This window comes from Lepidochelys kempii, chromosome 2, assembly GCF_965140285.1.
Source record: "Lepidochelys kempii isolate rLepKem1 chromosome 2, rLepKem1.hap1, whole genome shotgun sequence".
Taxonomy (NCBI): domain Eukaryota; kingdom Metazoa; phylum Chordata; order Testudines; family Cheloniidae; genus Lepidochelys; species Lepidochelys kempii.
In genome coordinates this window covers 197,722,556-197,740,286 of record NC_136381.1, presented here as the reverse complement: position 1 = coordinate 197,740,286, position 17,731 = coordinate 197,722,556, and the positions used below count along the sequence as shown (strand labels likewise).

Below are 17,731 nucleotides of genomic sequence, written 5' to 3'. Positions count from 1 at the left end.
GTCGTAGTCTGCCTGCGCCTGCGCAGAGAGCGTGGCCTCTCGGGAGGGGTTATGTGGTGGCGGCGGAGGCGGCAGCGGCTGTAGTGAGGCACCCCACATGGAGCCTGCGCCGGGCGCAGCAGGTAGGGGCGGCCGCATTCCCCACCCCCCTTTCCTGGTGCGGGGCGCAAGTAGCAGCAGCAAGCGCCAGCCCCTACCCCTCCCACCGCCCCAAGCTGTGCTGGGGGCATTGGGAAAGCCCCGCGCCTGCCCTGCGCGCCTCGGGGCTGTGGGAGGGAAACGTGCAGGTAGGCTGCCCGCTGGCTTTAAAGGTCGCCCTGGGGAGCGACGGTAACCCCGCTGTTTGCCCCGCCCTGGGGCCGTGTGGCCCAAGCTGGGTGCTGGTAGGAGCTTGCTCCCCCGCCCTCTCCCTGCCTGGGATTTTGATGCTGTCGTTGACCCTGGTTATGCTAGACCTGTGATTCTCAACCTGTCCTGCAGCAGGAGCCCCCTCCCCAACCTAGACATGTGGGGAAGGTAGCTCTGGCATGACCTCCTGATAGCAGCCTGCGACTCCCCCACTGCTATCCCCCCCCGCCCCCCTAGACGGTCACTTGCTACTTGCAACAATAACAACTGGGATTAGTGTGACCAGATGTCCCAATTTTATAGGGACAGTCCTGATATGTGGGGACTATTTTGCCTATTTCTCCCCCATCCTGATTTTTCACACTTGCTGTCTGGTCACCCTAACTGTGGTCAAGTTTTAGTGTAGACAAGGTGCTGGTAGCTGCCTGCCTCTTAACCACTGTACTGTGTAAACCAGCTTTGGGCAGGGTTTGTTGGCTAGGTGGCTGAAATGTCATAATCCGGTCTACATTATCATTCCCATTGCTCCCACCAGAAGCAGGGATACTGGGGAATGTGAGGGTAGACACGGCTTATGACTAAGTGCTTTTCTACACAGGAAAATTATGTTGATGCAAGTTAAGGTGTGAATTTAAATCTGTCTTATATTTAAACCAATATAGTTATACCATAATAAGCCCCCATGTGGATGCTCTTATTCTGGCCTTTTTCTAGTTGAGTTTATATTGCTTGGGAAGGGTTTTAAGCGAAACAAATAAAAAGTCATTTCTTATCCTGTAATAACTTTCACACAAGGTTTTATTTTGGCATAACTATATTGGTTTAACTGTATCCATATAAAGCCATGCCTACAGTAGGAGTGCTTTACCTTCATATTGTGGGTGTGGTATATATCGGCTTATTATACTGGCAAAGCACTCCTAGAGTAGACACACCTAAACCAGCAGATCTACACTTTGTACTGGTATAGTAAGGCCACCCCCCACAAGTAAAATAAGCTATACTGATAAAAGTGTATCATTGCTGGTATAGCTGTGTTTTCAGTAGGAATGTCTATCAGCACAGCTGTGTTGGTCAGGAATCACACCTCTTCACACCCTGCCCTGACTGATGTAATTGTGCTGGGAGAAGTCTGTAATGTAGACCTAGCTTAATTGGCAAAATTTCCTGTGTAGAAAAGCCCTAAGGTCTTGTCCATGCAACAGAGTTCATAATTCTTGCTAGAAGTCTGACTTCCCATGCCCTACTTTTGGTAAACACACAGCTATAAATCAAGATTAAACTCAGCAGAAAGCACTGTGTAAATGGGTTTTAAGAACATGTTTTGCAAATTGCCTTACTCTTCTAGGTGGTGGTAGTGTTTGTTGGTAGTGTAATGCTCAGAAAAAAACCTTTGTCACACACTGATCAAAGAAAATGTTTTAGAAACTTGGTAGCAATGCCCATGTTTAATAATTGTTGGTGGCTTAGTTTCAACTATGATATGGTCGACGTATGTGAAAAAAGGACAGCTCCATGAGTTAGCATTCAGCAGCATTCCACTGCTATTTATATACATAGCCACATCATTTTTAAAATGAAGAATCAATGAAAATGGTGATACAACTGTATCTTCATTGTTAGATTAATAAAATTGTTTGTTCTTTGCATTCATCAGTAATAAAAACCTGCATTTGATCTGTCCTTATTCTACTGTTACACAGATTGAATGGCAATGAAACACGTTTTAGAACTCCTCAGGATGCAGTTGGGGAACTGCTATGCTGTATGAGGCCAGGCCTTGGATTCAGCTGTTATGCAGTGTCACCGCATATTGCTGTCTCTCAGTATATTGCTATTTTGTTTTCCAGTATCTCTGCTTTCATTTTTTTAAAATAAAACTCAGGCTATGTCTACTCTACTCTGCAGTTTGGACTATATGGGTGTGAACAGCAATGTGGACTAAAGTGCTGTGGTGGAACTCCCCTGTGTGGACGTTCTGGGTGTGAATTAAAAGGTTTCTACTTTGTATTAATGCGATCCTGTTTGAAGAGGACTGTGTTAATGTGAACTAGAAAGTCTAGTTCTCATCCACATGGGGAAGTTATGGCGCAGCACTTTGGTCCGCACTGCTGTTCATGCCCCGTAGTCCAAACTGCAGGAAGAATGGGCAAGCCTTCAGTCACTGTTTGTTAGGTTGCGAAGAGAACCTCAAAATGTGAACCAGATATAACCAGAGCAGAGATATCTCTGTGAGTTTGCAAAGAGACTGGAGCAATAGCTGTGAGAGGTGTGAACTGCCCCATTTATTTCTGTGTTAACTCAGATCCCAGTGTGGTACTTTAAATGTCAACATAGTTAATTATTTAATTTTTCATGTAAAAAAGGAGAGGAAAGTTTTCATGAGCAATGTTCATTTTAGTGCCACAAGTAATGGTTGTGGTCTGCCTATATCACTGTGTATTGTTTTCCCGAATTAAGAAGAAACTAAGTCTAACTTGCCCAGCAGAGCCCACAGATGTATTGGAGCCCTTCTGACGGAGAGAAAAGCTCAAGGAGCCCATTAGAGCTACAATTGCAGCACAATCATATTTTGAACTGCATAATCTGTTGTGAGCAACATCTCAGTTTGGTCACTTGTATGGGTGCAGTTTGTTTTGTATGCAGAGCTTGAAAGAATATCATTGCCATTTTTTCCCCAATTCAACCACTGTGTGAAGTGATCTGCTTACACAGAATTTTTTCAAGGGAGCCTCTTGGCTTTGTTGATGGTGGTTCTGCACTTCAATATTAGGTTCTGTTAGCAAGTCTCTTTTTAGGGACTCAGTTTCTCATTATACACTTACAAAATCTGATTTGTAGCAGGCTGGTTGCAACACTCTAGTACAGAGGTGGCCAAACTATGGCTTGCAGGCCACATATGGCTCTTTTACCATTAAAGTGTGGCTCACAAGCCCCTGCCATGCTGCCACCCCCTTCTCCACTTACCAGACTGGGAGGGAGGAGCTCAGGACCACTGCCTTGCAGTGGGCTGGTGGGGTTGGGAACCTGCTGGAAGGGATGGTTTTGATTAGCTGGGGTGGTGTTTCATGGACTGTTTTGTGAACTGCCCTGGGAAATAAGATAACAAATAAATGATATAAGTATCAGGGACAGAGACTGAAGTAGTTTGGAATGCTGAACAGTTTAAAAAGATTCTTTACAGCTGAAAATAATGTAATCCAGAATTCTCAACTTTTTCCATCTTGGGATCACCTCCCATATAGCAATATGTGAAGAGCGGGATGGTCACAACCAAGTGTGTTTAAATGCTCAAAACTATATTACATGTGTAAGTATATATTTACTGTGGGCAGCTTTGATTTTTAATTTGGGGGATGGGGGGCGGCCTGTAACTGCCTATTCAAGGTGGTTGTGCTGTAGTGCAAGTGGAAGGCTGTGTAGGTGCAGGCTGTGTAGGTGCAAGCAAAGTAAAGTGTGAGCTAGTTAGGCACATAGCTAAGAATTTCCCCTCTTAGGCCTTTCTCTTGTTTCAGGGCAGAAATAACAGGGTCGGGTTCCTCTGTACTCGCTTCCTTGCTCTTAATTTTCTAAATGCATGCACAGCACTCATCTATGCTGTGAAAGAATATGCTGTAGGGGGGCTCTCTCATTAAGCAGCATTTTACTGGGTCTTGAAAGAAATAGATTCGTGACAAAACTGTTTGAAAAAAGAAAGCATCCTTGAGGTTTTGGACTTAAATTGAGGGGTCTAGCACTCAAATAGTTCTTCAGACAGGATTTCTTTGTACAAAAAGGTATTTGGAAAATGGATTAAAAAGTAATCAATAAAAGCCACCAATAAAATAAATGGCATAAATCATAAATAATTATATATGTTAGGAATGAGGTTCATACAACATTACACTCAGTCACTGATTGGATTTATTGTGTCGTGAGACCTAATCCAACAATACCCCATTTTATTTATATTTCTTATTTAGTGCTGATGCCATTAAATAATTTGGTTTCTGTTTCCTGCAAGTTAGTTTTTCTGTTTATCCAGATGCTGTTTGTTTTTGCTTTTCACAGTGATGTTAATTTTATGCTACATTCTCATTTTGTTCCTGTTTTTTATGTTTTTCATAAACATATAGCATTTCTCTTGAAGAGTTAGTCACTGATTTAAAAGGCTGTATTCCAGGTTGTCTGTTGAAGCTGTTCTGCTCCTAGCAGGCATGGAAACTGTGTTTTATGTACACCAATTAGTTCATGTGACTTGCATACCTCCTTTTTTTCCAATTATGCGGTCATACTTAGGACGTAGAGCATCTCATTCATATTTTCAGCTGCACTATCAAACCATTGTCTTGTGTTTGGGGAGTTCTAAATGCCATGTTCTGCCAAGAATTTCTCATCTGGGGGTAGTGGTGAGCTAATATATGCAATAATAACTGTGGCAAGTGTATCGAGGGTATATGGGAAAGAGGGATGTTACTCTTGGGACTGCTGTTTTGGCAAGAGAAGCTGAAATGTTCAGGTTTGACTTCTGGAATGTTAAATAGTGTTGCACCTGGGACCTGATCTGCACTGATGCTGTCATTTTATTCTTGCTGTTGTATTTATGTATATCTTTTGACTGTAATATCACCTACCTAGAGAGTGTGTCTGTGTCATATGTATAGCACAAAATATGTTAAAGGAATTTTAAGTTACAAAGACAAAAGTTAGAAAATGTCAGAATTAAGTTGCCCGTGCTACCTTAATGCTATTCCCTTGTGAATATGCATTATGACAGTATATGATCATGTAATTAAAGATCGTTTTTTTCCACAGGGTACCTGCCTCATTTGATAGATTTGTTAGCATTTGAGGTTTACTTCTGGTCCCAGTGTACTCCATGGTCCTGCTGTCCAGCCTGTCTCACTGCTCCCTATCTCTGCTCCTCATGGAAGCAAGAAGAGTAGAGGGGCCAGGAAGGCAGTGTGAGAATGGAATTACATGATGGAGACTTGTTTTAACACCATACTCCCTATAGGTTCCCTGCCATACGTGCGGCTGTTAGGCTGGAGGGGCAGTCTTTTTCCAGGCTGTTTGTGCAAATTTCAGCCAGCCACTTGACCCTCCTCATCACCTCTCCTTAGCCTTCAGGAGGGAACCCTGACCTGACAGATCTGAGCAGCTCCATCAGCCTAGGACAGCTGTTGATTAACCTGATCAGATGGGACTACTCACAGTAGTAACCATTATGCTGTGTAGTAAGTGTTTGCAGGATGAGGCCTTTAATTATTTCCTCACAATTAATAAGAAGTAAATAGAGAATGGCTTCAGCTCTGGCAGTTCTCTACTCTCTGGATCATAAAGTTGTCTTCTTAGGATCTTCTTTGAAGTATGTTTGGCTGTGTTTGTTATTAAGCAGATACCTGGGTATTTGAAACCCCCATAATTAACAAAAATATGGCACTTTGCCTTGTCTGCCTTTCTATTTCTTTCCAAGTGTTATAGTGTTGCTGAAACTGATTTCTGACTTACTGCAGTGTAGCCATTGTGGATTACTAGCAAACATGCTTGTCAGTATTCTTATAATCCAGTACTGCCATATTGCAAGAACACATGAGCCCCAAAGCAAAATGTAAGATAACAAATTCAGCCAGTGAAAAAGGTGAAAATTGACTTCGAGGTGATGATAGAATGGTGAGAAGTTAGAGCTTCAGAAATTTTCCCTGGTGTTGTCATCCTTGTACTCTATCTTAATTTGAATTGATGTGAATATAGGATAGAGAAATCTCAAAATCTGTAACTCTTTAAATACAAAGATATATACTACCATCGGTTTTAAGAAAAACCTAAATCTACAGCTGTAAAGAGCAACTGCAGACTGTTTAAAATGGTTGTTTAATTAGGATTTCAGGGTTTTCATGTCAAATTTACTGTTCGTTTTGATGATTTTATTACCTAAAAAATATAAAAACAAAATTTCATGAGTAAAGAGCAAGCTACTTAGGAGCCAAATCCTGCAAACATTTATACACAAGTGAGCCCTATGAACTCCATAGGATTACTCATGTGCCTAAAGTTGCTCACTTAGTAAATGTCTGCAGAATCAGATCCTAAGATCCCAGTTCTGCAATGAGCTCTTCACAGGTAGACCTCGGGACTCAATGGAGCCCCACCACTTTCAGTGGAACTGTGGGTAGAGTTCACTGCAGAATTGGAGTCAAAGGCCCCAGCCTTGCAACCGATAGCACATGGGAGGACCTTTGCACCCATGTGGATCCCTTCTGACTTCAGTGTGCCTCTCTGTAGGTACAGGCTGTAGGATTGTGGCCTCGGTGTGTCAACTGTATATTCAACAAATGTTCAAACTTAAATGATTTTTAATGATTATCTGTTGTAGGGGTGAAAAAATCCTAACATTAGAAATGTCATCTTCATATTCCGTATCTTTAAGAATCTGTGTAATCTGTTCAACATTATTCATTTAAAAAATCTACTGTACCCCATTTTTCACAATACTAATTACTATCAGTAGCAGAGATTTTTTAATGCAACAATTTACATGTTTTAAAACCATAACTAATATTCGTACACATAATCATATGAAAATTATACATTCATAACACCATCGTGCAGTTCCCCTCTCCGCAGAGTTTTAAAACAATTAAACATGGTAAATTTTCCAGCAGAAAATCTGACACACACATTGGTAATTTTAAGACTATAGGCATAAAATAGTAAGCAGGAGATTAGAATTTTGGAGGAATGCATTATTTCCCTGGAGGGATAGCAAGGACATACTCATCCTTGTACATTCAAAAACATTGTAATGAGAATATTAAAAGAAATCTGAGTTCTTTGATAGCTTTAAAATCCCCTCCCCCCAAATTTAAATATGTTGTTAATGCAGATTGTGTTCTAATAAAAATAGAATAGGAAGGAAGTACCCATTAGTATGTCTGTATTTAACATTGTACTATCACTTTTATCTATAAACCATGTATTAAAAGATTTATAACTAGAACATAGTAACAGTGGTTAAAAAAACAACAAACAAAGCTCAAACTTAATATTGAGTCTTATGATTCAGGAATTATTTTGACTGAGTCAGTTTTCAAATTATGCAAAAGCAAAAATTTATCTAAAAAGCTTGTGTAACTCAGCTAAAAATGGAACAATTTTAACTTAAAGTAATTACTGTATTTCATAATAATTTTAAATGCTGTATATACTATGTATTCTTATATATAAAATATCTCTCTCGTGTGCACACACACTCGTGTCAATTAAGGGAAATGGAGTGGGAGGAAGAGGAAGAGGAAGGCAAGCCCTTCCTCCCAGCTTTATAATCTAGAGTTTAAAATGTGATGCATCTTTTTGTGGGGAATTTTTCCATTTTTGTTTATAATCTACAAGTAATCAGGAAAATGAATCTTATTTCTTTTAATGCAGGTGTTTTTAAAGTCTGTCACTTTTTAATTAACCTGTTTAGCTTGCTTTGATCCTTGGATGGCTGCAAGAATTGGATGAAATGCAGCTTGTCCTCCGGAAAACTAACTACTGGCAGATATACATCTTGGATGCCAGCTGATAGGAAGCAGGGAATGGAAAGGTGTGGAAACAGTGTCACTTAACTTTGTGTTACAGTATTGCCAAGCCCAGGCATTCAGCAATCCTGACCCAGGTCCCAAAAAATAATGAAATTGACATAAAAACAGATTTTTAAAACAAATAATGGTGGGTTTCTTTATTATCCTTATTGCTTTTTGAACATTTTAGGGTTCATGTTATCAAGCTTTTCTCTGCAACCCCAAATATTAGAAACTTATTTATTTTTAAAAAATGAGAGAGCTGAAATTTGCACGTCATCAAATGGGTCCAGGAACTGGGGCTTCAAGAAAAGCCTCAAATATTATGACTCATGATAAAATTATGACAGTTGACAACACTGGCCTTCTCTTTCCTCATTCCTCTTACCATGATACAAAGTCATCTAAAATATTCAAAACACCTCTCTGGTCCTCTTGTTTCCTCCTAGAGATTAATTGACTTTGTTTTCTCCATTCTGTTTGTCTTTGTCAGCCATTTTTGGCTGATGCTGTGAACTCCAAGTTTTACTGTGAGAGAGAGAGAAATCAGTATTGTTAAAATTTCCCCCTCTCTTCCTTCTTCCCCCCCACCCACACTTTTACTCTTTGATACTCTAATAATTAAGACCGTATAAATACTTGCATAAACGGATCAATATTTTCCTCTCATTTGTCCTTTATAGGAGCAAAGGAAAGAAAGATGTGAGGTTACTTAAACAGCAGCTTATGAAGCCAGTTTTAACTAAGCAGGAAGAAGACAACAATTAATAGGGTGTATTTTCAATAACACACGTTCTCTTCCACCCCCAAAACCCTGCCAGCTGGAGGTTGCTAAGAAAGGCAGCGGTAGGTTCGGAGGCCACCAGCAAAGTCCACGAACCACACCGTGGTGAGTTGCTCCGATGCAACCCCCAGCAGCCATGAAATGGAGGAGGGTACTGTTGTTTATCAGGATGCTGTTCTTGTAGGGTCTTCACTGTCATAACAGCCTTTGGTTAGTAGTAGTTGTCTAATAAATGTGACAGTCCCCTCTATATTAGCTGTTAGAAGCAAAAAGAAACTTTTTTTTGGTCTCTTCTTCCCCTCTCAAGAGCCTCCTGACTATTGCAAAGGTCCCCTCTACAGTATTCTTTCCTACATAGCTTCCTGGCTTCTGTGAGGAGGAAGGACGGGGGATGTTACCAGTACTCTGTGTTTTGTGAATTCTTTGTGGTTTCTATTCTTTTCTAGAATTTAGTCCTGATACTCTGGTTTTTGTTGCTGTATCTATTTCCTGGATTTCCCCCCCTCCCCCCCTATAAAAATAATGAAAACTGTTAAACCAAATGGTTATGGCTCTTTGCCATCCAAGGCAATAAATAGTTTTTGCAGCTGAAGCTTTTAATCAACCACAGAAGATTATTACAAATGTTGTCTTGTGCATATGACAAGAGAACTGTTTCAAGCAATGAGATTTGACAAAACGGACAGCTTTTCTTTTGTGAAGAAAGTTATGTGCCTGCTTAGGTGTTTTGCTGAATAAAGGTTTCAGAGTAGCAGCCGTGTTAGTCTATATTCGCAAAAAGAAAAGGAGTACTAGTGGCACCTTAGAGACTAACCAATTTATTTGAGCATAAGCTTTCGATGAAGTGAGCTGTAGCTCATGAAAGCTTATGGTCAATAAATTGGTTAGTCTCTAAGGTGCTACTAGTAATCCTTTTCTTTTTGCTGAATAAAGTTAGTCCCTGATTCAGCAATACGTCTGCTTTCTCCCCCTTGGATCCCTTCCTTTAATTCCTTATATTGTATTCTCTTCCAGGCTAGGCGACAGTTTTTATGTCTCCTTTCTTCTCTCTACACATTCACTTTTTTTTTTATCTCCATTCTTTTGTTTACCTCTCTACTTTTATGCCCTTGCTCTCTCCTCTCTTTCTCTTACCATCTCTCTAGGTGAAGTAGTAGTACTTGCAAAAAGAAAAGGAGTACTTGTGGCACCTTAGAGACTAACCAACTAACTGTAGCTCACGAAAGCTTATGCTCAAATAAATTGGTTAGTCTCTAAGGTGCCACAAGTACTCCTTTTCTTTTTGCAAATACAGACTAACACGGCTGTTACTCTGAAACCTAGTAGTACTTGGTTACTCTGTTGAAAGAAGCCAATAGCTCCTGCCACAGTTTTCCTCAGGTGAAGGAGCCAGCGGTGCCACTCACCCTGTTTTTGAAGCTCTGGTATTAGTTTTCTTAATTTCTGAGTACATATGGTTAGCTTGCTGCAGTTTGTTTCATTTACGCTATTGTGGGATTTCCCATGTCCCTTTGCAAAGGAAACCTGTAACGCAAAACAAAAATATGTTGTCATAACATAGTTACGAACGGACTGTTCTGTAATGAACTTCTTAGAATAAAATGTGATGTCTGACTCGCTGAACAGTGAACTTGCAGATTAGTGAGTTTTCTTTGGGAAGGTGTAATACTGTTGGCAAATGGCAAAAAAAATGGGGACTTGACAGCATGGGTTGTGACTCTACCTTCAGGTATCCCCTTACGAAGTCCTGCATTTCATACATGGCAGCAGTTGTTACTGACTTTCATTGGCTGGATGTTAATTGTCTTCTGAGTAAACAAGGCTTAGAGAGTAGCTACAGTGTGGGGGAAGAGGTGAAAGGAGTGGAAATGAAGTGATCTCAGAGAACATAACCTTTTTGATGGTAAAGCTCACTGTAGTTACTGCAGGCTATTCTGTGTGGTAGATTGTGATCTTGGTCTTTCTTTTTATTGTATTTGTCAGACTTGAAGTGGAAAAGCTATTTACATTATATATCAAGTGAATATTTTTTCTAAGCATTGTTCAACTGATTTTTATTGTTCTTAACTGCTATCTTACTTGATACTGAAGTGGTAAGTATTGTCTTTTGGTCACTAACCTCTCTAGAAGTGCATACTGCATCACACATTGGGGCAGATCCTCAACTGGTGTAAATTATCATAGTTGATTTAGGACACCTTATACCAGCTCAGGATCTGCCCCAGTAGGTTTACTGTGTTGGAGGGTGTACTATATAATGGGGTAGAACTGGAGATAGAGGTCTGTGTTGTATGTCTAGCTCTGCCACTGACTCGCTGTATGACATTTGTAAAGTTATTGAATGCCTGGTTTGAAGACCCTGCTGGGGCTTAGGAATGAGAGAGGCAGCGGTGTGCATGCCCACTGTCGGAAACACAGGCACCTAGGGGACTTTTAACAGTGGAAATTTTGACACCTCAGGACTTTAGGCACCTCCATGGTTAGGTGGCAGATGAGTGGAGTTTTGAGGATCTCAGTGTTGGATTTAGGTGCCTAATTATCACTTTAGGCATATAGGTCCTTTTGCAGATATAGCCCTGTCCATTTATCGCAGTTGGGTAACCTTAAAATTCCAATACAGAGTGACAAGGGATACAGCTGGGGAGATGTGCAAAATTTTGACTGTCAATTTATTGAGAAGGACTTGTTGATCACTGTTGTCACAACTTTCATTGCCGTTCAAAGAAAACTATTTCATTTTCTAATAGAACAAAGAACCAACTATTACGGCATAATGTGAATAAGATTGGAGTAACATGAATGAATTATGATTTTGAGTAAAAACAGTTTTTCAAGTGTAATTGTTATGACAATCTTTTCTCTTAAACCCTGTTACAAAATATTAATTAGGTGTGTTGTCTCAGATACTTTAAACTGCCACCTTTTCTACCTTTATACTCTAACTTAGGCCATCCTTGGTATACACTCAATTTGAGCACCAAAACTAAATTGGTTTAGGTAAATGAGTGCAACCCCTTGGTGCAGACACTCTCTAATTTTGGATTAAGATCCTCCAGATCTAGGGCTATGTCTATACTACTGCGATAAGTTGACCTATGCTACGCAACTCCAGCTACATGAATAACGTAGCTGGAGTTGATGTACCTTAGGTCGAGTTACTACAGGGCGTTGACAGGAGAAACTCTCCCGTCGACTTACCTTACTCTTCTCGGGGGTAGAGTACAGGGGTCTGGAGAGCTATCTGCTGTTGATTTGGCGGATCTTCACTTGACCCGCTAAATCGAACGCCTGTGGATTGATCTTAAAACATCGATCCCAGCTGTAGTGTAGATGTAGTGTGGGGGCCTGCCTGGTCTACAGATTTACTTAAATGGGTGCTCAAATTGTGTGTAGATTAGGCTTTTGTTGGAGAGAGCACAGACAAGTGATTTAACTTTCTTTGTGCAATATGTCCATGGAACTTAAAAATATGGAAACTGCAGTTTAACATCAGGTTGACTTTGAAATTGATGACACCAAGAGAATAAGTTATGTAATCGAGACGAGCCAAACCCTAACAGAATGAAGGACTGTTATGTAGGGATCATGTCCTAAAAAGGAGGGCGAATAACACTAACATATCCATCATTAGTTGGTACATTTTGTAGTCATTTAATATAAAGCAGCTATGTTTATTGGTTTGTCCTATGTCTTTGGCTTAATAACTCAAGCCTGTGTGTGTGTGTGTGTGTGTTTTACTGTAGTGCTATTTAAAGGTTGAATCTATAGATTTTTATTGATTCTTTGAACTCATGTGGTAACGATTTTAGGATTTTCCTTTTCCTCTTTTCATTCATTTGCAGCATACACTACATAACTGTGGTCACTGTATTAAAGTTATAGAGTTTGAATGTAGTATGTAACAAGAAAATTTAACAATTAATTTGATTGCTGGCAGTTCAAAATATTACATGAAGCAAAGCCAGGTAACATAAGTGGCCCTGAGTGGTCATTATCTCCTCCATGTTTGCTGCTGTGTTGAATTTCATTTGTGGAATGCTAATTAGACCATTTAGCTTTCCTATGGCCGATAGAAAAAAAGGAGTTTGGGTTTTTTTTAAAGGGCGGGACAGGGAGAGAGAGAAAAGACTTAGAAAGCCGGTAGGGAATACTTGTTCTCCTAGCGTGAAATCTTGGAGCTATTGAAGTCTATAGAAGGTTTCCCATAATGCTTCAAGTTACATATTTTACTCAGATTTGAGAGACTGGGTCTTGATTCACCATTGCTTTGCATTTATATAGCTATTTACAAGTTGTTATCAAATCAGAGTTAGTACCATTCTCAGCACTAACTGACTTGGTCATATTTTTTGCAAAAGATGCTGAAAAGAGCTATGCTGATTCATGTACATTTTATCCAGCAGCCAAATGTTACATTGATAGATTTTGATTGGTTGAGCCTTGTCTACACATGAAAGTTAATTGGAATAATATGACATGAATTAATAATGAATAGTTAATTTACAATTAATTCCATGAGTGGATGCTCCTATTACAGAATAAGAGTGCCTTACATTGAATTAGCTTAGTCCACTTCCAAAGATCAGCAATAGCTATTCCAGAATAACTTCTCATATAGACAAGACCAGTATGATTTCTCATGGTATGTGAATATCACTTTTGTACCGAGTAACATTATAAATGGGCTCTATAAAGAATAATAATGCTGGTATACGAAACAAAGTTAAAATTGAGAATATTGATTTAACTAAAATATTAGCTGTAATGGTGATCTTTGTCATGAAAACTAGAACATAGACTCGAATCTAAATGATAAGGGTTTTTCACTCCTCTCTTCACCTTTGTAGAAGGTTGTTTTGGGGTTTGTTTTAATGCCTGCCCTAGAACTCCAAGGTAAGAGTGCTTTGTGAGCAAAAGGATAACTGTCTTTATCTTTTGATTCTGTATATTGCTATATTATAATCCTCTGTTTTATTGCCAGATTCCCACAGTAATATCACAGATTCAGTACTCTGTAACCTCATGGTGTTAGCAAACTTCAAGAGATGGTGAGATAGGAATGAGAGGGGAGCTTTTGACAAATGTTGGTCTCTCTGTTGCACTTTAATCTACAAAGTAACCAAGGATTTTATCTGAGGGTATGGCTACACTTGCAGATGTAGAGCGCTGTGGGTTAAACCCGTCTTCGTAGAGCACAGTAGGGAAAGCGCTGCAGTCTGTCCACACTGACAGCTGCAAGCGCACTGGCGTGGCCACCTATGTGGCTCTTGGAGCGGCATTGGGAGTAGTGCATTATGGGCAGCTATCCCACAGAGCACGTCTTCCCATTCTGGCATGGTGTCTTGTGGAAAGGGGGCGGGGAGTACGGGGCATTCTGGGTCCTGTCCCAACGCCCCGTGATGCATCAGTTTGCATCCCAGCATTCCCTTTGCTTCCATCCACATTTGGTGCCATCTTTCAACGTTTTTTGAAGCGCTCTGTCTTCCCTTTCAGTCTGTGGGAATGGAGCCCGAACTGCTGAGGAGTATGCTGACGAGTCTCCCCAGCACGTCACTTTGGCAGTCGAGTTACTCCTTATGATCCAAAGTGACAGTGGGGGCTCAGACGAAGATATCGACTTGAGTAATGCATATGACACAAGATTGCTTGTGGCGTTCACGGACATGCGCACCACCATGGAACAGTGCGTTTGGCCTCAGGAAACAAGCACAGCATGGTGGGATCACGTTGTTATGCAAGTCTGGGATGATGTGCCATGGCTGCAGAACTTTTGGATGAGAAAAACCACTTTCATGGGACTGTGTGAGGAGCTCGCCCCCACCCTGTGGCGCAAGGACACGAGATTGAGAGCTCCCCTAACGGAGGAGAAGTGGGTGACTATTGCAATCTGGAAGCTGGCAACTCCAGACACCTACCGATCGGTTGCTAACCAGTTTGGAGTGGGGAAGTCAACCGTTGGAATCGTGTTGATGCAAGTTTGCAGGGCCATTAATCGCATCCTGCTCAGCAGAACCGTGACTCTGGGTAATGTGCATGACATAGTGGCTGGCTTTGCACAAATGGGTTTCCCTAACTGCGGAGGGGGGATAGATTGCACTCATATTCCAAATCTGGCACTGGCCCACCTAGCCTCTGAGTATGTTAATTGGAAGGGGTATTTCTTGATGGTTCTCCAGGTGCTTGTGGATCACCGTGGGCGTTTCATTGACATTAACACAGGCTGGTCCAGAAAGGTGAATGACACCCGCATCTTTGGGAACACTGGCCTGTTCAGGAAGCTGCAAGCCGGAACTTTTTTCCCAGACCAGAAGATGACCATAGGGGAAGTCAAAATGCCCACTGAGATCCTTGGAGACCCCGCTTACCATGCCATGGCTCATGGAAACCCTAAACAGGGAGCCTTGACAGCAGCAAGGAGCAGTTCAACAACAGGCTGAGCCAGTGCAGAATGACTGTGGAGTGTGCTTTTGGCCCTTTAAAGAGCCGCTGGCACGCTCTGTATGGAAAGCTGGACCTGGCCGATGACAGCATCCCCGCGATTATATCTGCGTGTTGTACCCTCCATAACATTTGTGAAGGGAAGGGTGAAAGATTCACTCAGGCATGGAACTCGGAGGTTCAACACCTGGAGGCTGAATTTGAACAGCCAGAGAGCAAGGCTATTAGAGGGGCTGCAAGGATTAGGGATGCCTTAAGGGAGCAATTTGAGGCTGAAAGCCACTGGTAATGTCTGGTGCCCTGCACGGGAGTGAAGTGCAGTGGTTCCAATGTTAGCAGGAATCGGGTTTGCTACGCTGACTTGCAGTGCCTGTTTTTTTCCTGGGCTAAGGTATCTTTTACTTTTATGCAATAATAAAGAATGTTTTTAAAGCCAAAAAAGCCATTTATTGAAAAGAGACACAACTGCTTGGGAAACAGAAAGGGCAAGGGGTTGGGGAACGGTACAATCACAGATTTGCGTATGTCCTATCTGGAGTGCTGTGCAATGTGTGCTGCAGTTCAGGATGGCTATACCGCATGGTGATGGGGGTTGAGTGCGGTGGGGTAAGGGTCACAGTTTTTAGGGCGGGGTGGTGAAGCTACAGGGGTTGGAGGCATCTGGTGGCGGTAAGAACCCGGATGTTGGGGAAAGTGGGTTGGAGGTTACATGGGGGCACAAGGGAAAGAGTTTTGGGACAAGGGCTGCGGGGGGTGGGGGGCGGTAGTGCTCCGCATGCATTGCTACAAGTGCCTGTATCGAGTCCGCTTGGTGCTCCATGTTTCTTAGCAGCCACTCCATGCTTTGGTGCCGATGATCCGCATTCTGCTGGCGGACCCTCCTTTCACTCTCCTGCCATTCCTGCACTTTTTGATTTTCATTACTTGAATGCTGCATTACTTCATGCAACATGTCTTCCTTGCTTCTACATGGCCTCTTTCAGATTCTTTGGAGTCTTTCAGCCAGTGATAACACGGATGGCTGAGATCTCAAGGTTGCATCTGTAAAGGTAAAATGCAACCCTTAACAGAGGCAGCATTATTCATACCAGACAGAGCAATGATTCCCCGTACTTAAGGGCAAGCACAGTCTACACAATAGCATAATTTGCCCATCCCAAAGCGAGCGCACGTAACCCACGGGAGCCCCAAAATGGTGAGTAAGCACAGGGTCAAGCGTGACTGACTGTTTATGGCTGTACTCTCCTCTGGGTTTCTGTGCCTTGGGGAGAGCCAACAGCTGCAGTGGGCTCCTATACTGAACACTCTCCCCACATTTTCCACGGAAGTTCGTCCTGGAAGATATCTTGCTGCAGAGGGTGACCTAGGAAGCAAGGGAGGTCTTCTACTGCAATGCGGCTTCCGCCCTGGCCCGTATGCAGTTTGCCTGTGTGCAGCAATGGTCCCCCTGCCCCTGGGCACAGTGGCGCGGACAAGTTAGCCTGACTGTGACAAGGACCACAGTGGCTCTCGCGAGAAACCCTGACAAGCACATTGCACAAGTTCTGGATGAGACCTTTGAAGAGATCACTGAGGCTGATTACTGCGATGTGAGAGAGCACATTATCGCCCTATTCCGCATCTAGGCATGCATGCAGCCCTAACCCTCCTCACCCTAGGAGCCCGCACTGAATATCTTGCTTCCCAAAATAAAAGCCACTTACTGGGAACGTCCTCTGGTGTTTGTCCTTCCCCAAGTACCGGCCGCCGCAACTGGCTACCTTCCTCCTGGCTTGAGAACAGCTCCTGGATGCACGCATCTAAGAATTCCGGGGTGTCTTCCTCCACCTCAGCATACTCGCTCCCGCTTTGCTGCTGCTCTTCCTCCTCCTCCTCCTCCTCCTGCCTTGTTGCACTGGGTTCCGAAGTGTCCGTGATGATCCCCGGAGTGGACGTGGGGTCGCCTCCAAGTATTGTGCCCAGCTCTTTGTAGAAACGGCAGGTCATGGGGGCAGCACCAGAGTGGCGGTTTGCTTCGTGGGCTTTGCGGTAGGCATTCTGCAGCTCCTTCACTTTAATCCTGCACTACAGTGAGTCCCGGTCATGGCTCCTTTCCATCATGTCCCTTGATATCTGCCCAAAGGGATCGTAATTTCTATGGCTGGAGCGCAACTGGGACTGGACAGCTTCCTCCCCCCAAACACTGATGAGATCCAGCAACTCTCTGTTGCTCCATACTGGGGCTCGCCTGGCACGTGGAGGCATGGTCACCTGGTAAGATTCGCTGAGAGCACTCTGCGCCTGGCTGAGCAAACAGGAAGGGATTTTTCAAAATCCCCAGAGAAAGGGCGGGTCTGATGGTTGGTCACCTGAGGACAGGGCAGTAGAGTTCAAAGTGATGACCAGAGTGGCTAGCACAGTCATTGTGGGACACCTCTGGAGGTGGATCAGAGTGCACTATAGGACTAGGGCGTCCACACTGGTGCCATGGCGCTCCAGCGGGGGCGCAGCAAACGTTATTCCACTCGCCGAGGTGGAGTACCAGGAGTGCTGTGGCCGCAGTGTCAGAGCGCTCTACGTGCCTTGCCAGTGTGGATGGGTAGTGAGCTAGTGTGCCCGGGACTCCTTTATTGTGCTG

The 17,731-nt window shown here is 42.7% G+C and overlaps 1 protein-coding gene across 1 annotated transcript in view; it reads left to right on the top strand.

The window, feature by feature from the left end:
* The first annotated feature begins 9 nt into the window (after nucleotides 1-9).
* CMC1 (C-X9-C motif containing 1) overlaps nucleotides 10-17,731 on the top strand; it is a 69,064-nt gene continuing 51,342 nt past the window's right edge. Inside the window, exon 1 of the mRNA XM_073333409.2 lies at nucleotides 10-122. Within this exon, the coding sequence (XP_073189510.1) occupies nucleotides 98-122 (25 nt within the window). The 5' untranslated portion in view covers nucleotides 10-97. The remainder of the gene's footprint in view (nucleotides 123-17,731) is intronic.